This window comes from Chlorocebus sabaeus, chromosome 4, assembly GCF_047675955.1.
Source record: "Chlorocebus sabaeus isolate Y175 chromosome 4, mChlSab1.0.hap1, whole genome shotgun sequence".
Classification (NCBI taxonomy): Eukaryota; Metazoa; Chordata; class Mammalia; order Primates; family Cercopithecidae; genus Chlorocebus; species Chlorocebus sabaeus.
Window position 1 is genome coordinate 3,107,023 of NC_132907.1, and position 23,145 is coordinate 3,130,167.

General features: G+C 36.8%; 1 protein-coding gene and 1 long non-coding RNA gene across 5 annotated transcripts in view; one reads left to right on the forward strand and one right to left on the reverse strand.

Moving 5' to 3' along the window:
* The window catches only part of KIAA0825 (KIAA0825 ortholog), a 495,887-nt gene extending 480,378 nt beyond the window's left edge, over positions 1-15,509 (forward strand). For 2 of the 3 annotated variants that reach the window (XM_073014582.1, XM_073014581.1), the window contains one exon: positions 14,536-15,509. In XM_073014582.1, coding sequence (XP_072870683.1) covers positions 14,536-14,653 — 118 coding nt within the window. In that variant the 3' untranslated portion in view covers positions 14,654-15,509. The remainder of the gene's footprint in view (positions 1-14,535) is intronic. The other variant, XR_012092698.1, reaches the window with a different exon arrangement.
* LOC140711484 (uncharacterized) overlaps positions 1-23,145 on the reverse strand; it is a 297,959-nt gene that overhangs the window by 242,442 nt on the left and 32,372 nt on the right. The window lies entirely within an intron of this gene.

A 23,145-nucleotide genomic window follows, 5' to 3' on the forward strand; every position in this document is an offset into this window, starting at 1 on the left:
GTATTTCTCGTGTCATGGTTTTCATCTCTATCCGTTCGTTTATGGCCTTCTCTGCATTAATTATTCTGGTTATCAATTTTTCCACTCTTTTTTCAAGATTTTTAGTTTCTTTGCGCTGGGTATGTAATTCCTCCTTTAGCTCTGAGAAGTTTGATGGACTGAAGCCTTCTTCTCTCATCTCATCAAAGTCATTCTCCGTCCAGCTTTTATCCGTTGCTGGCGATGAGCTGCGTTCCTTTGGAGGGGGAGATGCGCCCTTATTTTTTGAATTTCCAGCTTTTCTGCTCTGCTATTTTCCCCATCTTTGTGGTTTTATCTGCCTCTGGTCTTTGATGATGGTGACGTACTGATGGGGTTTTGGTGTGGGTGTCCTTCCTGTTTGTTAGTTTTCCTTCTAACAGTTAGGACCCTCACCTGTAGGTCTGTTGGAGATTGCTTGAGATCCACTCCAGACCCTGTTTGCCTGGGTGTCAGCAGCAGAGGCTGCAGAAGATAGAATACTGCTGAACAGCGAGTGTACCTGTCTGATTCTTGCTTTGGAAGCTTCCTCTCAGGGGTATACTCCACCGTGTGAGGTATGGGGTGTCAGTCTGCCCCTAGTGGAGGATGTCTCCCAGTTAGGCTACTCAGGGGTCAGGACCCACTTGAGCAGGCAGTCTGTCCGTTCTCAGATCTCAGCCTCTGTGTTGGGAGATCCACCGCTCTCTTCAAAGCTGTCAGACAGAGTCGCTTGCATCTGCAGAGGTTTCTGCTGCTTTTGTTGTTGTTGTTGTTGTTGTTGTTTAGCTGTGCCCTGTCCCCAGAGGTGGAGTCTACAGAGACTGGCAGGCCTTGAGCTGCTGTGAGCTCCACCCAGTTCAATCTTCCCAGGACTTTGTTTACCTACTTAAGCCTCAGCAATGGCAGGCACCCCTCCCCCAGCCTCGCTGCTGCCTTGCGGTTAGATCACAGACTGCTGTGCTAGCAATGAGGAAGGCTCTGTGGGCATGGGACCCTCCCGGTCAGGTGTGGGATATAATCTCCTGGTGTGCCCGTTTGCTTAAAGCGCAGTATTGGGGTGGGAGTTACCCGATTTTCCAGGTGTTGTGTGTCTCAGTTCCCCTGGCTAGGAAAAGGGATTCCCTTCCCCCTTGCGCTTCCCAGGTGAGGCGATGCATTGCCCTGCTTCAGCTCTCACTGGTCGGGCTGCAACAGCTGACCAGCACAGATTGTCCCGCACTCCCCAGTGAGATGAACCCAGTACCTCAGTTGATAATGCAGAAATCACCTGTCTTCTGTGTCGCTCGCGCTGGGAGCTGGAGACCGGAGCTGTTCCTATTCGGCCATCTTCACATGTTTCTTAAAACATGGGTTTTAAAACATTAGGCAAAGCTTTTTTGGATTTTCATCATCTGGAGAACATATCAGAAAGCAGGTAGATCTCATCTGATTACCTGTCTTCAAGTGAAGAAACTGACGTTAATCCTGTGGTTTCTCTTGGGGTGAGGAGGGGGGCGTAATGGAGTTACTAAAAAATGGCGCCATTTAAATTCAAGATGAATATTCTGGTTTGTAATGGATTTCCCACTACTATTCCTGAATCATAATACTCACGAAGTTATTCTCAAGCATAGGATGGTCTTATATCTGTCCCTTCTCTAAGTCTTTTCCTTTGGGACTATAGAACATCATATTCTATGATTTACAATCTTACCATAGAATTTAATAGTGATTTTACTACTCAAAAAAAATCATACTGCTTTCTGTCATTAATGTTGCTGCCTTTCCAATGAGTCAAGAAGGACATGAGCATTTTGGGAGGCGAGGCGGGTGGATCACCTGAGGTTAGGAGTTCGAGACCAGCCTGGCCAACATGGTAAAACCCCATTTCTACTAAAAATACAAAAATTAACTGGGCGTGGTGGCACGTGCCTGTAACCCCAGCTACTCAGGAAGCTGAGGCAGGAGAATCGCTTGAACCCAGGAGGCAGAGGTTGCAGTGAGCTGAGATCATGCCACTGCACTCCAGCCTGGGTGACAGAGCAAGACTCCGCTCAAAAAACAAGAAGAAGGACACGAATGATTTCCTAAGGCTACCCCAGATTGCTTCATGAATCAAGGAAGAAATACCCGAATTATGTATTTTCACAAACAAAGTACTAAAACGAAGCCTAAGAAAATAGCACCGATGCCTTTTATTACCACTGACATTTCATACTAAACTGAAATGTTGTACACAATCTTTACAGGATTTTGAATATAGATTTAGAATAATTATTCAGTTCAGTCCATATAATGAACATGCTCTGTCTGAATAAGCTCCCTGAGGACAAGACCATATTCAGCTCTTCTCACTACTGTTGCCTAGCACAGTGTTTTTTTGTTGTTGTTGGTGGTTTTTTTTGTGTGTGTGTGGCTACATAGGTGTATGTACTTATGGGGTACATGAGATGTTATGATACAGGCATGAAATGTGAAATAAGCACATCGCGGGGAATTGGGTATCCAGTCCCTCAAGCATTTATCCTTTGAGTTACAAACAATCCAATTACACTCTTAGTTATTTTAAAATGTACGATTAAGGTTTTATTAACTATAGTCATAATATTGTGCTATCAAATAGTAGGTCTTATTCATTGTTTCTAACTATTTTTTGTACCCATTAACTATACCCACCTCACCCTCAGCCCCTCACTACACTTCCCAGCCTCTGATAACCATCCTTCTACTCTCATGTCCATGAGTTCAATTGTTTTGATTTTAGATCCCACAAATAAGTGAGAACATGTGATGTTTGTCTTTCTGTGCCTGGCTTATTTCACTTAACATAATGATCTCCAGTTCCATCCATGCTGTTGCAAATGACAGGATCTCATTCTTTTGTATGGCCAAATATTACTCCATTGTGTATATGTGCCACATTTCCTTTATCCATTTATCTACTGTTGGACACTTAGGTTGTTTTTCAAATATTTGCAAGCAGTGCTGCAATAAACATAGGAGTATAGATCTCTCTTTGATATACTGATTTCCTTTCCTTTGGGTATATACCCAGCAGTGGTATTGCTGGATCATATGGTAGTTCTATTTTTAGTTTTTTGAAGAACCTCCAACTGTTTTCCTTAGGGGTTATATTAATTTACGCCCCCACTAACAGTGTACAAGGGTTCCCTTTTCTCTATATCCTCACCAGCATTTGTTATTGCCTGTCTTCAGGATATAAGCCATTTTAAGTGGCGTGAGATGATATCTCATTGTAATTTTGATTTGCATTTCTCTGACGATCAATGATGCTGAGCACCTTGTCACATACGTGTTTGCCATTTGTATGTTTTTTGAAAACTTTCTGTTCAAATGTTTTCCATTTTTTGATCAGATTGTTAGACATTTTTTTCTATAGAGTTGTTCAAGCTCCTTATATATTCTGATTATTAATCCTTTTTCAGAAGAGTAGTGTGCAAATATTTTCTCCCATTCTGTGGGTTGTCTCTTCATTTTGTTGATTGTATCCTTTGCTGTCCAGAAGCTTTTTAACTTGTTTTGATCCCATTTGTCAATTTTTGCTTTGGTTGCCTGTGCTTGTGGGGTATTGCTCAAGAAATCTTTAGCCAGACAAATGTCCTGGAGATTTTCCCCAATGTTTTCTTGTAGTAGTTTCATACTTTGAGGTCTTATATTTTAAGTCTTTAATCCATTTTGATTTGATTTTTTATATGGTGAGAGATGGGGGTCTAGTTTCATTCATCTGTATATGAATATCCAGTTTTCCCAGCACCATTTGTTGAAGAGACTGTCTTCTCCCCACTGCATGTTCTTAGAACCTTTGTTAAAAATCAGTTCACTGAGGTGGGGTGTGGTGGCTCACGCCTGTAACCCCAGCACTTTGGGAGGTTAAGGCAGGCAGATCACGAGGTCAGGAGATGGAGACCATCCTGGCTACACGGTGAAACCCCGTCTCTACTAAAAATACAAAAAATTAGCCAGGCGTGGTGGCACACATCTGTAGTCCCAGCTACTTGGGAGGCTAAGGCAGGAGAATCACTTGAACCTGGGAGGCAGAGGTTGCAGTGAGCTGAGATCGCACCGCCGTAGTCCAGTCTGGGCAACAGAGTGAGACTCTGTCTTAAAAAAAAAAAAAAAAAAAAAATGAGTTCACTGTAGGTGTGAGATCGCACCGCCGTAGTCCAGTCTGGGCAACAGAGTGAGACTCTGTCTTAAAAAAAAAAAAAAAAAAAAATGAGTTCACTGTAGGTGTGTGGATTGTTTCTTGGTTCTCTATTCTGTTCCATTAGTCTGTGTGTCTATTTTTACGCTAATACCATGCTGCTTTGGTTACTATACCTCTGTAATATAATTTGAAGTCAGATAATATGATTCCTCCAGTTTTGTTCTTTTTGCTTAGATTGTTTTTGGCTCTTTTGGCTCTTTTGTGGTTCCATATAAACTTTAGGATTGTTTTGTTTTATTTCTAAAAGGAATGTCATTGGTATTTTGATAGGGATTGCACTGAATCTAGATTAGCTCATTGTTTTGAACTCAACAGGCTCTCAAACATTTGCTAGATAAATAAGCAAGTTAATTACATATGGTAAAACTCTGTTCTAAAATGTGGCTCATTGTGATACATATTAAATAGAATACAAACTAAGGTTGATCTCTCAAAACATAAGCTATACATGCTAAAGTTCAATATAACAAGTAATCTTTAAGGCCTTCTAATTTCATTCTTATAACAAGAGCCCATTACAATTAATTTCCTACTATTACCATTCATTGAGACAGAGTTTCCCAGAGTTTATGCTCATTTGGGTCAGTCTTCTATTTATTCTATATCTACAGCACCATATTTTAAGAAATGGTATAATCTGAAAGTGTTGTCGAGTCATGAAAGATAAATTTAAATTCATTTAGTTAGTATTATGTATTTTGATCCCTTAAAAATTGAGGACCTAAATATTGTTATACTCAGTTAATTACATTAACCAGAATGGAAACGTGAATGGTTATATTTTACTGATGACTAAATTAAGAGGGCTCTGCTGATTTATACAGTGTCTCAGAATTAACTATAATAACATCCTCTTTACATCAAAGCTGGTTATGATAATTAAAATGACAGTCCTTTTTTGACAGTTCTACTGTACGCCTTTAAGGAGCTTCTAAACTGATAGGAGAAGCCAGGCAATCAACAACCAGAGACCCAAGTGAGATGATGATATAAAGTTACATACTAAAGAAAAAAGTGGTGGCAAAGAAAGTCGGAGGAAGGAAAAGGTTATTGGGATCAATCAAATTAAATTAAACATTTAGTTTCTGGTGTCACATCACCAGAAATTAAATGTTTAAATAGTGACCTACAAAAAGTCTCACTCCAGTGTGATATGTGACCTAAATTAAGTGCTTTGCTAAGCAAAGTTTGTTTAAAACCCTTTTACATTGGTCAAAAATACTAGTCAGGTACCAAAGACTGAAATTACTGAATATCATTTTTCTTTATACCACTATCTCATTTTTAAAAAGGTTGTGAGTATAGTTAGTAAATAAATGAACTTGCAGGAAGTTGTTGCCCTTGGTAAGGTCATTGAATTTTAGACTTTAAGAAAGAAATAGTGATACAAAAACTAAGGATGGGTAAATTAATTTTAATGGTCTAAGAGCCATCATATTCATCATTCATAAAATTAACAAATAATACCTTTTGAGATATCAACTACTACTCATTGCAATACTGGTAGTGAAAAGTTATTATTTCTTCATTCCACCTAAGAATAACATAGTAACACTTGAACTTCTAACACAGACCAATCAACAGATATTTTTCCAGTGCTTAAAAAGCACAGATTACAGTGTACAAAACACTAAACTATTAGTTATTTGAAATATGCTACTTGAGCCAAACTAAGATATTTGTCCATTTGGGAGGTTAAGGCAGGCAGATCTGGGAAGCACTGGAGTAGGGGACAGAACAGGTTTGTTTGTTTGTTTGTTTGTTTGGGAGAAGAAATAACATGACATCTATCTGCAATTTCTCTGAATCATGGAGAGACAAGTAATGTTATTATTCTGTGATCATTAAATAGCATAACCAGACCAGGAATGGTAGCTGACACTTATAATCCCAATGCTTTGGGAGGCCAAGGCAGGAGGGTTGCTTGAGGCCAGGGGTTTGAGACCAGCCTGGGCAACAAAGTGAGACTTCTTCTCTACAGAAAAATGTTAAAAAAAAAAAAAAAGTAGGTGGCCATGGTGGTGCACCCTTGTAGTCCTAGCTACCTGGGAGGCTGAGACAGGAGAATCGCTTGAGACCAGCAGTTTGAGGCTATAATGAACTATGATCATGCCACTGAACTCCAGCCTGGGCAACAGAATGAGACTATGACTCTAAAAAAAAAAAAATCATAACCAAATACTGTCTGAATTTGCTTCCAATTGCATTCCCTGGAGAAAGCTTTCACAGAAAAGTAACCATCTATTCTAGATGTCCTGTGTCGTAAGCTTCTCTATCCTTATCATTTCTATCCCTGGAAATAATAAGTAACCTATGGATTCCTTAAAAGTATCAAGTTGAGATGGTTGTAAATGCTGAGAAATAAGATGAAGGAAAGATTGTATGCAGGGCAAGCCATGATGGTGTCATTTAGAGGCTGAATCAAGAACAGAAAAATCCACTCTTCCTACACTTTCCAATGCTTACTAAGAAGCTGAATTAAGTGGCCTCAGCTTAGGTGGCATTTTCTTGCTTCTAACAATATAACTTGAGCATCAGCATTTAAAATGTCCTCACTCTGCCATGTTTATTAAAAGCAAATGATAACAAACATGACATGAACGTGAAAAGGTCAATTTCTATGTGTTTTTGCATTTGTCATATTATAAGAGAAAACTGTTAATAGTTGATAAATATGTTCAAAAACATTCCTGAGGCTCATAAAAATAAATCCATCTCTTTTCTATTTGAAAAAGAAAATACGTTGTTTGAAATAAAATATTTGAAACAAAAGCTACTGATAATGAAGTCTTCTTCAACAAACTGCAAGTACAGATGAAAAGATACATGTGAAAAAAACTGTTAATGCAACAATGAAATAACAGCTCAAGAAAGTAATAGAAACGATGTAACAAAGCAGTATGTGGTTAATTGACCAAAATCGACCTGATGTCCATAAGCACAGACATTAGATATTATAGGACTCAAAGGAAAAGGATGATCACACATTAGGCATAGGTAGTTTGGGAAGTTCTCCATGAAAGAGGTGGGCTGTGGACTGGGTCTGAAGAAGGATAAGCAGGTTTAGGGTAGGTGGAAAGGCATTTCATATGGGTGGAACAGCAAAAGCAGAAGTGCAAACACAAGTGGGAAAACACAATGCGGGAGACAATAAGGAAAGTAATTTTCTCCCTAGGAGAGGTATTAGCAGCTAAACAGAACTGCTGCTACCAAGCTAGAACAGTAAAGACTTTAAACTCTCTAGGCAGGGCAGTCATTGCTGGTTTGATGTAGCAGTAGCGTGAATCTTTGGATCTGGATATCTGGAGATGATTGCACTGTCCAGACACTGAAATCATGGGTACCTGTGGACTAATGGCAGTGGGGTATGCATGAATGTGAGAATGCAGAGTAAGTTGTCTCTTAACTGGTGACAGACTGTGAACAAGATTGGGAGTGGTGGCATAAAATACTTTGTGAACAACAACTGGATATGTGGGGCTTTCCAAGGGAGAAGAGAAGATGGTCTAGGACTGATCCTGAGAAAAGCTCACATGTACAGAACAGCAGAAAGAAGGTAACAGAGACGTTACTTTCCCCTCTGATTTGAACCTCCCTCTGAAAAACCAGTCCGCACTGTGCAATGTGGAGAGACAGACAACAAGGGTTTTTCTTGAAGAATAAAATCCAATATGACTTTACTCTTCACTCTTCCGACCCTGTGTTATTGAGGGAGAAGGGGTAATGGTCAGTTTGAATAATTTATATATACAGACATATATTATATATTAAATATACATACAGTATATATTTAATATACATTAAATATATGCATACATTAAATATATATACATACAGTATATATTTAATATACACATATACAGTGTATATATTTAACACACATGTGTATATATTATATATACTGATGCATATATATGTGTATATGTACAGTATACAGATATGTACTATATACATATATACTGTATACATGTGTACTATATACATATATGTATACTGTATGCATATATGTACATATATATTTAATATTGATATAATTGGAATGTAAGTAAAAATGGCCATCCAGAATTGAACTGAGAGAACTTAGGACAAAATCAAAGTTTAAGGATACTGAATTACAGCTTGGGACAGAGCTGAATTACAGACGTGAGACAACTGGATATGTGGGGCTTTCCAAGCGAGAAGAGAAGATGGTTTAGGATTGATCCTGAGAAAAGCTCACATGTACAGAAAAGCAGAAAGAAGTTAATAGAGACATTACTTTCCCCTCTAATTTGAACCTCCCTCTGAAAAACCAGTCTGCACTGTGCAATGTGGAGGAGGGAAAGACAACGAGGATTTTTCTTGAAGAATGAAATCCAATATGACTTTACTCTTCACTCCTCAGCTACATAGTGGTAGAACAATTTGAAATCATTTATTTGACCAGATGGCTAATGTTGTTTAACAGTACAATTAACTAATAAATAATTGTAAAGCACTTTGTAAATATAAAGTGCTACATAAATGTTTCATAATAACATTAAACAAGAGACTTAAGTTACATTTTTATATTCAAGTATTTTATTGGTATCTCAGGAGAAATGCCAAGAATATGATCAAATACCATTATTACAGTCTGTGTTTGAAAAATACAGCAAAGTGATTATAGGAAAACAAAAGCAACCTTGGCCATGCTAGGATGAACAGAGTGGACTAGCATGAAACATTTCCCTCATGAAAAACAAGAGGGAATGACCACATGATCATATACATATATATATGTATATGTTGTAATATTTACTTATTGGGATTTATTTATTGCAATATTATATTATTTATTGATTGACAGAAAAGATAATTTACCAGATAAAAAAATGTGAAAGACACAAAGAGCGTGAGAAAGCACATCAAGGTAGGAGCTCTGAGGAAACCACCTGACACAAGCAGAATCTTACAAAATAAGAGTAACATTCTATGAAGGACTAAAATTTATGGCTCATCCACTATTTACAACGATGCATTGAGATACATTGGTATACATTGTTGGTATATGACAATGTACACCACTAGCACCCCCTATTTTGCATATAAGAGAACTGATGCACAGAGAGATTAAGAAATGTATTCAATATCACACAGCTAGTAGGCAGAGTCGGGATTCAAGCCTAGACAGGATGGTTCCAATGTCTACTGGGAAGAATCTGGCAGAGGTTTTATTACCCCAATAATATAAGACAGGTGGAGCCATACTCCTTCCTCCTGCCTCAGATCGAGGATATGAGGGCTGAAGCTGCAGCAATCATATTGGGACCATGAGGTAAAGGACAAGAGAACCACAGAGACATCAGCCCTGCTGTTGTTAAACTACTTAACCTATGCAAGCAATCACCCACCTCTGCATTCTTATTATATGAAGACAATAACCCTCTATTTGTGTAACTGACCACATCCAGGACTTCTCCTGCTTGCAAGCTTAACCATTATGCCAAATCATCATCATCATCATCAAAATAGTTATCGCTTGCTGAGTGCTTGCTATAAACGAGGCACTAATTTATGTTTTATGTGTGTTTAATCTCTTCTACCTTATTCCAACTCTGTGAAGCAGGCACTATTATTATTAGCATTCTAAAAGGAAACTGAGGCACTGTTTTATCTGGGTTGCCCAAGGCCACACTGCTTATAAGGGATTTAAATCCAGCACCCTAACTTCTAAACCCTCATTCTGCAGCAAACAGTATTCTAAACAGTCTGAAAGACTAAAACTATTTCAATTAAAATCAGAAATTAGATAGGGATTCTTCCTATTTTAGTATACCTATTCTTATTCAGTATGACTTGGAGATTCAAAAGCCAATGTTTCTCAGTGGGGATATATTGACATTTTGGGAAGACAACTCTTCATTGTGCAGGATTGTTGCACATTAAAGATGTTGCCATCTGTGTTGTCTAGGTCCTAGCAGAAGCACTCTCTAGATATAGTGTCAGCCAAAAATACCCTCCATGTTTCCCCATAGGGAGGCAGTGTGGCCCCAGTTAAGAACTATCATTCTAGCACAAATTTGGCAAACTTCCTCCAAAAAAAAAGTCCAAATAGTAAATATTTTAGGCTTTACAGGACATGCAGTCTTAGTCTGTCTCAATTGCAACTACTAAACTCTGACATTATTGAGTGAGATCAGTCATTGACAGTACATAAACAAATAAGGGGGCCTGTGTTCCAAGGTGAACATATTTACACATGAGAAAGAACCCCGAAGCACCAAGGGGTTAAAAAACTTGCCTGGGGTGATTCATCTAGGAAGTTTACATTCAGAGTCAACACAAAGGTGGAGTGACTCTAGGGCCTGTGCTCTTATTCAGAACACTATTGATTTCGGGTATTTTAAATGTTTTTCTCTCAGTAAAAGGCAGGGTAAATGCCTCAAAGACCTTCTCACCCTCCAGACTCTGGCCCTCCTCATCTGTCTGGTGTCAGCTGCTCCTTCCTGCAGTACAGGCCCCCCAAGATTTGCTTCTGTGACAGCTTGGACCAGTGCTACCAGGGATATACCTCATGCTTTACTACGCATGTCCCTAATAGAGGCTCTCCTGGTTGGCTCTAACACACAGTCATCCTTGAAACCTCCCCAAATGTAAGATTTTATGAAACTGATCACTAGAATAGTTGTTCACTGATCTGTGACTGTTTTTATTTTTCAAACCTCAAGGTCTCATTGTGGGTGAGCAAAAACAGAAAGGTCTTAGCTCATGGTATGGCACATGGAAAAGCTCTGTAATATGTGCTAATATTAATAAAACATACAGAGTAGCAAGTAGATATCTCTGCTTGAGGAATGAATATGTGTGTAAATTCAGGAACATGCATCAAGGCTAAGAACAACCAAGTCAATCAGAGTGGTACAAATGAGCAAAGTTGTAACTGCTGATTCTGTTAGAGTATGTCAGTCTAGGCTTTAGAGTCCCTATTGTGCTTGCCTAGGAAAAGGGACCCGTATCTAACCACCCAGGAGCCATACAGATGGAGCCAATTCCAGAAGACAGTTAACATCATGGTGCAGATCAGTGTAGTCTCATGAGACTTTACTGGTAATCAGTGTCTAAGACACACAATAGTCATTGCCACCAGCTGTGGGGGCCAGGCTGCAATTCTTCTACAATAGTAGGCAGGTGGGGAATTCAACAATAATATAAAAGGGCAGGCTACCAAAATTAGGAAAAACAAAAATATAATTACCTCATAATGCTTTTTGGGAGGAACCAGAATATGCTGCTTCCAACATTTTCTGGCTTCTGTAGGGTATGCTTTTTCCACCACAGATATTAAATATATTAGGGGAAATTAGGAGTAAAGATTTTTAACAGATTGCCCATCCAATTATGTTTAACAAATTGGTAGATTCTTTTCTCTTTCAGTATTTTTTTTTAACAGAATTGACTTGTCGTGTTTGCATTGTGTTAACAAAACCCAAAACCATGATGGAATTAAAGAAAAACTTCTCTTAAGAACTTATAGATGTGAAATATAACAATGTTTGTGATAAATACACATTTCAAGTCTCTAATGCTTTCACTCAATATGAGTAAAACTATTACGGAAAATGTAGTTTTAATATTATTTTTTCATCCATTTTTGTCATCATTTTTTATCCTCTTATGAAATGATTTCTTCTTACTAAGCACAGAGCAAATATAATAAGGTTGTGGTAGGTAAATAACTTTGCCTAATATCATTAATTACTAACAGCTCAATTATACTGTGAAGTGCCTATAATTGTCATGAAGCTTCAAAAATCCTTATCATGAATTCTATTATGTATATGATTCATTTAAATTACATTAATTATACGGATTTTTAATGAAGCAGAGAGACTACTTTCAATTTTCACAAGCAGAGACAATGATCAAAATATTTATGTGCATATTACATACTTTATTCTGTTGACATTCATAAAATAATTCATTTACTCAGACAATATTAGCACCTTTACATGGGAGGGAAAAAAGGCAAATCTAATTTTTCATGTTTGGATTTCTTTTAAGATTATATGATCCTTACAGGGTTATTTTATGTAATATCTAGCACAATTTGGGCAATATTTTTTAGAAAGTAAAATATTTAAACTTTTTTTTTTTTTAAACCAGTAATTTGTATTAGCTGTAAATGGTTTTTAAACCATGGTTGTTAATTCCATTTGAAAGTCCAGAATCCAGAGCCTTATTCTCTGAGTTCAAATACAAAGATATGCAGGCCAGTGATTTTAACATTCTGTACCTCAGCTTAGTAATCTGTAGAACAGGAATAATAACATTTTTTATTGAGAATTTAAAGAGTGATATGTGAAGTGTTTAAAAGAATGCTTAACCATTAGTTAATGCTATATAAAAGTATTTTCCATTATTTATTTTCCTGCTTGGGAGAAGCTCAATTTAACATGAATATTAGTGATACCCAATTTCGCCCATATAAAATGGGTAGGGAGAGCTTTTTATCATTAAACTTCCATGAAAGCAGTGTAAGAAAATCCTGTGGGCTAAATTGTAAATCCCAAAATACTGACTTCCCTTGTGATGTGGCTTTGAATAGTGTGGCAGTGAAAAACTTTTTTTCATTCATGTTGTTATTAAAACCTGTTAGATCAACGACTTAACTTCAACCATATGGAAACATGGAGAAACTAAGGCAGCCAAAAATAGCAGTTTTTAGATCCAGACAAGTTTGAGGCTAGGAAATGAGGAGAATCGTAGGCAGAGGGTGAAGCAGAAATATAAATTGAAACCAAGTGTCACTTTTCAGATAATCCTTTTTCTTTTCTCCATATTTCCCCTCCTTCTTCATCTCATATATATCACTGCTGGGACTGACCAGGCATACTGAACTCAGCACTCCAAAAAGGAAACGTGTATAGGAACAGACATCCTACTATGAGATCTTTATGGAAAATCCAAGGCCAGGCATGGTGGCTCACACCTGTATTCCCAGCACTTTGGGAGGCTGAGGCAGTAGGATCAGTTGAGCCCAGGAGGTCAAGACCAGCCTGGGCAACATAGGGGAGACCCTGTCTCTACAAAAAATTAAAAAATTGGCTGGGCATGGTGGTGTGCACCTATAGCCCCAGCTGCTTCGGAGGCTGAGGCAGGAAGATCACTTGAGCCCAGGTCAAGGCTGCAGTGAGTCATAGTTGTGCCACTGTACTCCAGTCTGGGTAACAGAGGGAGACCCTGTCTCAAAAACAAAACAAAACAAAACAAAACAAAACACACACACACACAGAAAATACAGTTGCTTTCTTTTCATCATTCAAGCAAAACCAGAAAATTCCACCCTAAATTCATGTGTAACAGACTATTTGTTGTCTGGGAGTTTGGATTATAACACAATGAGGGGTTCTGGAGAACATTCAGTGAGTAGCTGCTTGTTTGTTATTAGAAATCCTATCCTGCTGAAGCCTTTATGGCAGAAGATCTTTTAGACTGTATCAGCATTGGCTTTAAAACCCTTTTGTAACATTACGTCATGGTGGACAGCTTAGGGAGGGACAGAAATAAGAGTAGAGGAGAATGAAACTGTTAGAATGCTGGATTCAGTATACTCTGGGCAGTCCTGGGCAGTCCTGGGGAGGTGGAAAGCGTGGATAGGAAGGAAGAAGTAAGTGTGCTCGGGTTATTGTGATGGTATTTACTTTGTAAGATTATATTTATATGTATGTAGTTGGAGAGTCTAAGATTTTATTCTGTATCTCTTAATCATCCAGAATTAGAAAGTCTTTAATCTCTTTTTTTTTAGTAAATGTTATTTGGAACCTTGCTAACAATTTGCCACTTTTCTAGAGTGGTTGAACTTGATTGCTTCAAATCTGATCTTATTTCAAGAAATAGACTGACCTGCCCTTATGGTATACCCAAGTAAGCTTGATGTTCTTCTTTCTGCTAAAGTCTTCCTGGCAAGCCTCCCTGCAACTTAAAACCACTAAATCCGATTAATCAGTGAAGGAAACAATACTATGAAAAATACTTGCTTATTAGTTGCTAATTCTAGATTTTATTTATATGTGTATTTTCATAGGCCACATACATTCTTGAAATACAGAAACCTCATTTGAAACAGTTCTTTAAAAACTATCCTGAAGTGGAGCTGATTTCACTCTACTTTCGTCTCCCACTCTCCTGGCCCACTCCGCGGAGGCAGTGCCAATGAATCGTATTACCCAAGAGGCAGTCAGTGAAGAATAAACAAGTGGAAACAGATGACTCAATAAGCCAATGATTACATATTCAAGCCTTATTAACTGAGTGTTGACCTGTGGTTTGAAAGTTACAAAAATGCTAAGACGTGATTTTTCTTTTAGGTGGGAAATGAAGAAGGATGAAACACTACAAGAGGAAGAAAAAGCAATGCTGGAGCACTTAAAACAAATTTGCACCCCACAGAACTCTTCTGCCTCAGATAACACAGAGGAACAGTAATCTGCAGAAAACAGCAACAGCTTTATTTTAGGAAACAATCCCATGTAATGGAGTAGGATTTTTACCATAGTCAGAATGGACCTCATATGTGCTGTGAAGCATGAAACCAATGACTGAGTAATCTCTGTACTGAAAAGGAATACAGCACATAAAGAATAAAGTGTTACATATCTTTTTTATTTTAAAAATAATTTCAAATGTTTTTCTTTCCTCAATCTTTCTCTTTATATGATATAACTGCTGCCATCTCGTGTTCCCTTTGAATTATTTTTTTCTCCTTTCAGTCTTGAAGTATCTATGACAACAGGCAAAAATGTTCAGAAAATTTTTAAAGGATTTTTGAAATGCAACATTTGGATGTTAAGTTGAGTGGAGTCACATAGCCCCGTGAGGTCATCTGAAATTTTTAATTTAATTTTGTTGTAGCTGTAGCCCAAGTCCCAATCTTAATTGCCTTACCCACAATTGTGCCAACTTTCCTCATTCAATTTATCTAATTACAGTTAAAAAAAAAAAAAAAAGGCATTCTCCTGAACTATAACTTTAGTCACACCTCTGCTTGTAGTGGTTTTCAGTCTTCCTCCTAAAACAGAATCAAACTTCTACTTATACATATTCAGGTCCTATACCAAATGGCTCCATGTTCAGACAATTGCCTGCCATCCTCTTGGTTCAAGTCACATGCTTGCCATGTTTTCCCAACCAGAATCCATCTTTCTTCCAAATTTAGGCTCAAAACTAATACCAGCAATCTTTACCCCAAAGCTCATTAGCTCATATAATGTGTTACTTAAAAAATTTTTCATTATATTGCTAGACACACACACACACACACACACACACACACACACACACACACACATATAAAGAAAACAGAACAGGCTCTAGTACCCTCTCTGCTAAGAACAATTATAGATATTTATTATTTCCTTCCTATCAGTGCCTGATATTAGTTTATAAAGACCTTGAAGATCTTATTATATAATATGAAGTCTCCCTTTATAACTCCCTGTATGCCTGCTACAGTATTATTTCATCAAGGGGCCAGTTAACGAACACAATCGATTAAATAGCTGCTAATGAAAGAAAAAGACAACAAAGAGAATTGCATGGTTGGGCAGTCTAAGAATGTCTGGGAGAAGCCTTATATCTTTTTTTTTTTTTTTTTTCATTTTAGACATGGGGTCTCGCTCTGTTGCCTAGAACGTAGTGCAGTGGCATGATCGTAGTTCACTGTAACCTCAAACTCATGGGCTCAAGCAATACTCCTGCCTCAGCCTCCTGAGTAGCTAGAACTACAGGTGTGTGCCACCACACCTGGTTCATTTTTTAAATGTTTTTTGTAAAGATGAGGTCTCACTATGTTGCTCAGGCTGGACTTGAACTCCTTGCCTCAAGTGATTCTCCCACCTAGCTAGAACTACAGTTGTGTGCCACCACACCTGGTTCATTTTTTAAATGTTTTTGTAGAGATGGGGTCTCACTATGTTGCCCAGGCTGGACTTGAACTCCCTGCCTCAAGTGATCCTCCCACCTCTGTCTCTCAAAGCACTGGAACTATAGGCATGAGCGACCACACCAGGCCCAGAAGCCTTACATCATGGGCTATTTTAGAGCATATGACATCAAACTTCATGTTTTCTGATGTTCTCAGATATATAATAAATTGTCCGTACTCCCACATCCTGTGATTTTTATAAAATATGTGTAGGCTACATGATTTCCAAAGGAAAGTACTCATGCATTTTTCAAAGAGTAAAAGCTTGGGGTGCAGAGGAGGCCACATTAGGAAATCTCTTACATTTTTTCTTTAAATAAAAATACATAAATGGCCATGTAGACAGCTGCCTGCCAAATAACACATTTTATTTTTAAAAAATGTACTTTAGTTGGCCAGTATAATCATAAACCAAGTGTTTTTAAGATTTGGTTGAAGTAATTTCTAAAAATTCTGTGAAGACCATTTAGAAAATGGTAGGAAAATTTTATGGGAACTGGACATTCCATCCAATCTGATCTTTAAACAGGTTAGTATAACAATCAACGTAAGGCAACAGTTGACTTTATTCCTTCAGCTAAGTGGTGGTCTATGTACTAAATCTGCCTAATTGTGCTTCATTAGACTAGATGCAAAAATGGAAAGTTAAAAATAAATTAATCCAATAAACCAAATATAACATCTTATAAAGTTATAGGATTTCACATTTGGATTGTCTTCTAATATATCTAAAGGTCATCTTTTAAAGTTATTATTATTTAATTCATATATTCCTGTACTAATCCTGGAAAGTAATTTTGTTCCTCCAGAAAAAATATTTTCTGTGGCTTCCTTTTGAAAGGAAAGAAGTATAGTAAGGGGAGAATGGGATGAGTTTAAAGGAAGAGAAAAGTAGTAGAGAAAGTGGGCTTGCAGTTGAATTCTATTCTGTGCTTGTTCAGTGAATTTATTATAGCCATAAGTGCAATAAAGTTTATAATTGAAAGTGTTGAGTGACAAGTCATTGATTTATCAGATTATTTTAACTTTATATGCAATACGTTTTTTTAAGAATAATAAGAAGTGGTATTTCAAAAAGGTTTTTGTTTCTCATATTTGTATGAGTTAACAACAGGAATGAAGCCTAACAGTTTATATCTCCCCATATGCTTATTACAAAAATATTATCTTCCTATAAAGTATGATCTTCCTTCTGTGTTCTGTTTAACTGTATTTTATGTAATTATATAGAGATACCTATTTTATTAATGGTTTAGCAGTTACTATGTGAAATAGTATGAATTAATTTTTAAATAAATTATAAATAATATTGTCTATTTCAGATATTTTACATTTTTGCCATCTCTACCAAACACTATTATAGAACTACCAACCAAAGAATGGATAAAAGAAATCAATTGTTTTGTTTAACAAGATGTGCCTACTCATAATGTCCTATTACCCCAGTTTATATATACCTGGGTCAAAGAAAGTTTCAAGTAGTTCATAATTATCATTCCTTACTATAAAAAAATTTAAGATTTTTAATACCTCCCTTTAAAATTGAAATGTTTCATAGAAAAAAAAAAAACCCAGCTGTATTCAACCTTAAAAAGAAAGGAATTTCTGTCATATGCTGCAACATGGATGAACCTTGATCACATTATGCTAAGTGAAATAAGCCAGTCCCTAAAAGACAAATAATGTGTGATTCCACTTACATAAGGTATCTAAAGTAGTCAAATGCAGAGGGGCGGGGGAGGAGGAAAAGGGGAATGGTTGTTCAAAGTGTACAGAGTTTCAGATTTATGAGATGACAAAGTCTGGAGATCTGTTTCACAAGAATGTGAATACACTTAACACAACTAAACTGTATACTTCAACATGGTTAGGAGAGATTGCTGAGAAAGCAGCTTCAAGATGGCTGACTAGCTACATTTGCTACTCACCTCTTCCACAAAGAAGAACCAACATAGCGAGTAGATAACCACACTTCGAATAAATGATCTAAGAGAGAATACTGGAATTCAACAGAGAAGTGTCAGAAAACATTAGAACAAGGAAGGAGAGAGGTGAGGCAGCCTGCTCAGCCAGGATTGACCGGAAGCCCAGAGAGACTTCCTGGTCGAGAAAAGGGTGAGAGACCTCTAGCAGTGCACACTCCCACTACAGGTTACTGCAAACCAAGCCATGGGAGAGCCCTTTGACCCACGTGGACTCTGAACCAACATAGGGAGATGCTTGGAAACCAAAATTAGCCCGGCATGGTGGCACATGCCTGTAATCCCAGCTACTCAGGAGGCTGAGGCAGGAAAATCGCTTGAACCCAGTATGCGGAGGTTGCAGTGAGCCCAGATCGCGCCACTGCATTCCAGCCTGGGTGACGCAGCAAGACTCGGTCTCAAAAATATATAAATAAATAAATAAATAAATAAATAAATAAATAAATAATCCTATCAAAAATTAGGTGAATATCAATAGATATTTCTCAAAAGAAGACATACAAATGGCCAACAGGTATGTGAAAATATGCTCAACATCACTAATCATCAGGGAAATGCAAATCAAAACCACAATGAGATATCATCTTACCCCAGTTATAATGACTATTATTAAAAATATGAAAAACGAGATGTTGGCAAGAATGCGGGGAAAAGGGAAAATTTTGTGGATTATTATTTTATTTTACTTTATTAATTGTGTGGGTACATAGTAGGCATATATATTTATGGGATACATGAGATGTTTTGATATAGGCATGCAATGCACAATAATCACATAATGGAGAATGGAGTATCCATCTCCTCAAGCTTTTATCCTTTGTATTGCAAATAATCCAATTACATCATTTTAGTTATTTTTAAAACATACAATTATTATTGACTATAGTCACCCTGTTGTGCTATCAAATAGTAGGCCTCATCCATTCTTGCCATTTCTTTTGTACCCATTAACCATCCACATGTACCCCTAATCCCCAACAACCCTTCCCAGGCTCTAGTAACTGTCCTTCTATTCTCTATGTCCATGCGTTCAATTGTTTTGATTTTTAGATTCCACAAATAAGTGAGAACATGTAATGCTTGTCTTTCTGTGCCTGGATTATTTCACTTATCATAATGATCTCGAGTTCCATCCATGTTGTTGCAAATGATAGAATCTCATTCTTTTTATGGTTGAATAGTACTCCATTGCATATATGTACCACATTTCCTTTATCCATTTGTCTGTTGACGAACACTTAGGTTGCTGCCAAATCTTAGCTATTGTGAATAATGCTGCAACAAACATGAATGCAGATATCTCTTCCATAGACTGATTTCATCTCTTTTGGATATATACCCAGTAGTGGAATTGCTGGATCATATGATAGCTCTATTTTTAGTTTTTTGAGGAGTGTCCAAACTTCTCCATAGAGGTTGTACTAATCTACATTCCCACCAACAGTGTATGAGAGTTCCCCTTTCTCCACATCCTCGTCAGCATTTGTTATTGCCTGTTTCTTTTCTTTCTTTCTCTCTCTCTCTCTTCTTCTTTCTTTCTTTCTTTCTTTCTTTCTTTCTTTCTTTCTTTCTTTCTTTCTTTCTTTCTTTCTTTCTTTCTTTCTTTCTTTCTTTCTTCTTTCTATAAGCCATTTTAACTGGGGGGAGATGATATCTCATTGTAGTTTTGATTTGTATTTCTCTGATGATCAATAATGTTGAGCATCTTTTCATATGCCTGCTTGCCATTTTTATGTCTTCTCTTGAGAAATTTATATTCAAATATTTTCCCATTTTTTAATGGATTATTAAAATTTTTCCTACAGAGTTGTTTGAGCCACTTATATATTCTGGTTATTAATTCCTTGTAAGATGCATAGTTTGCAAATATTTTCTCCCATTCTGTGGATTATCTCTTTACTTTGTTAGTTGTATCCTTTGCTGTGCGGAAGCTTTTTAACTTGTTTTGATCCCATTTGTCAATTTTTGCTTAGGTTGCCTGGGCTTATAGGGTATTACTCAAGAAATCTTTTCCCAGTGCAATGACCCGGAGAGTTTCTCTAATATCCTGGAGAGTTTCTTGTAGTAGTTTCACAGTTTGAGGTCTTAGATTTAAGTCTTAAATCCATTTTGATTTTATTTTTGCATATGGTGAGAGACGGGGGTCTAGTTTCATTCTTCTGCATATGGATAGCTGGTTTTCCCAGTAGCATTTATTGAAAAGACTATCCTTTCCCCCAGTGTGTTCTTGGCATCTTTGTCAAAAATGCGTTCGCTGTAGGTGTGTGGATTTGCTTCTGCGTTCTCTAATCTATTTATTGGCCTGTGTGTCTATTTTTATGCCAGTACCATTGCTGTTTGAGTTACCATAGCTCTGTAGTATAATTTGAAGTCAGGTAATGTGATTCCTTCAGTTTTGTTCTTTTTGCTTAAGATAGGTTTGGCTATTCTGGGTTTTTTTGTGGTTCCATATCAATTTCATGATTCTTTATTCTATTTCTGTGAAGAATGTCATTGGTATTTTGATAGGGATTGCATAGAATTTGTAGATTGCTTTGGGTACTATGTAAATTTTAACAATATTGAATCTTTCAATCCATGAACATATAATATCTCTTTCCGTTATTTTGTGTCCTCTTCAATTTCTTGCATCCATGTTTTATAATGTTCATAGTAGAGATCTTTAACTTCTTTGGTTATGTTAAACTCTTGGCTATTGTAAATGGGATTACTTTTTGGATTTCTTTTCAGATTGTTCCTTGTTGGCACATAAAAATTCTACTCATTTTTGTATGTTGCTTTTGTTTCCTGTAACTTTACTGAATTTGTTTATCAGTTTTGGTAGGTTTTTTGGTGGAGTCTTCAGAGTTTTCCAAATATAAGACAGTATAATCAGCAAACAAGGATAATTTGACTTCTTCCTTTCCAATTTGGAAGCCCTTTACATCTTTCTCTTGTCTGATTTCTCTAGCTAGCACTTCCAGTACTATGTTAAATAACAGTACTAAATGTGGACATCCTTGTCATGTTCTAGATCTTAGAGGAAAGGCTTTCAGTTTTCCCCATTCGGTATAATTACTAGCTGTGGGTCTGTCATATATGGCTATTATTATGTTGAGATATAGTTTTGGTATTTGGTTTTGGTATTAGGGTAATACTGGTCTCATAGAATGGGTTTGGAACTATTTCCTCCTCCTCTAGTTTTCAGAATAATTTGAGGAGGATTGGTATTAGTTCTTCTTTAATGTTTGGTAAAATTCAGGAGTGAAGCCATTGGATCCCAGGCTTTTCTTTACTGAGAGACTTTTAATTAAGGCTTCAATCTCATTACTTGTTACTGATCTGTTCAGGTTTTGGATATCTTCCTCGCTTAATCTTGGTAGGTTGTAGTGTCTGGGAACTTGACCATTTAGATTTTCCAATTCATTTGCATATATTTGCTCATAGTAGCCACTAATGATCCTTTGAATTTCTGCAGTATCAGTTGCAATATCATCTTTTTCTTTTCTGATTTTATTTGTATCTTCTCTCTTTTTTTTTTCTTAGTCTGCCTAAAGGATTGTCAATTTTGATAGCTTTTCAAAAAAGTAACTTTTTGTTTTATTGATCTTTTGTATTGCTTTTTACATTTCAGTTTCATTCATTTCTGCTCTGATCTTTATTATTTATTTTCTTCTACCAATTTTGAGTTTGGTTTGCTCTTGCTTTTCTTTAAGATTCATCATTAGCTGTTTATTTGAAGTTTTTCCTCTTTTTTTTTTTTTTGATGTAGACATTTATACCTACAAAATTCTCTTTTAGTACTGCTTTTGCTATATCCCATAGGTTTTGGTAAGTTGTGTTTCCATTATCATATGTTTCAAGAAATTTTTCAATTGCCTTCTTAATTTTTTTCATTGACCCACTAGTAATTCAGGAGCATATTGTTTAATTTTCATGTATTTGTATAGTTTCCAAATTTTTTTTTTTTTTTTGAGATGGAGTCTCACCCTGTCACACAGGCTGGAGTGCAATGGCACCATCTCGGCTTACTGCAATGTCCGCCTCCTGGGTTCAAGCAATTCTTCAGCCTCAGCCTCCCGAGTAGCTGGGATTACAGGTACCTGCCATCATGCCCAGCTAATTTTTGTATTTTTGTAGAGACAGGGTTTCACCATGTTGGCCAGGCTCGTCTTGAACTCCTGACCTCAGGTGATCCACCCGCCTCATCCTCCCAAAGTGCTGAGATCACAGGCGTGAGCCACCGAAAATTCTGCTTATTTATTTCTAGTTTTATTCCATTGTAGTCATATAAGATGCTTAATATTATTTCAATTTATTTGAATGTTTTAAACTTGTTTTGTCTGAAATCTAACATATGGTCTATCCTTGAGAATGATCCATGTGGTGAGGAAAACAATGTGTAATCTGCAGCCACTGGATAAAATATTTCATAAGAGCTATTAGGTTCATTTGGTCTATAGTGCACATTAAATTCAATGTTTCTTTGTTGATTTTCTGTCTGGAAAATCTGTCCAGTGCTGAAAATGAGTTGTTGAAGTTTTCAGCTCTTACTGTAGAGGCCTAGCTCTCTCTTTAGCTCTAAAAATATTTGCTTTATGTACCTGGGTGCTCCAGTATCAGGTGCATGTATATTTAAAACTATTATATCCTCTTACTGAACTGATGTCTTTATCATTATATAGTGACTTTCTTCGACTCTTCTTATAGTTTTTGTCTTGAAATGTATTTTGTTTAATATAAGTATAGCTACTCCTGCTCTTTTTTGGTTTCCATTTGCATGGAATATCTTTTTCACTCCCTTTATTTTCAGTCTATGTATGTCTTTATAAGTGATGTGTATTTCTTGTAGGCAACAGATTAATGAGTCTTGTTTTTTCATGCATTCACCCACTCTATGTCTTTTGATTGAGAGTTTAGTCCATTTACATTCAATGTTATTATTGATAAGTAGAGACTTACTCCTGCCTTTTTGTTATTTGTTTTGTTGTCTTGTGGTCTTCTCTTCTTTCTTTCCTTCCTGTCTTATTTTA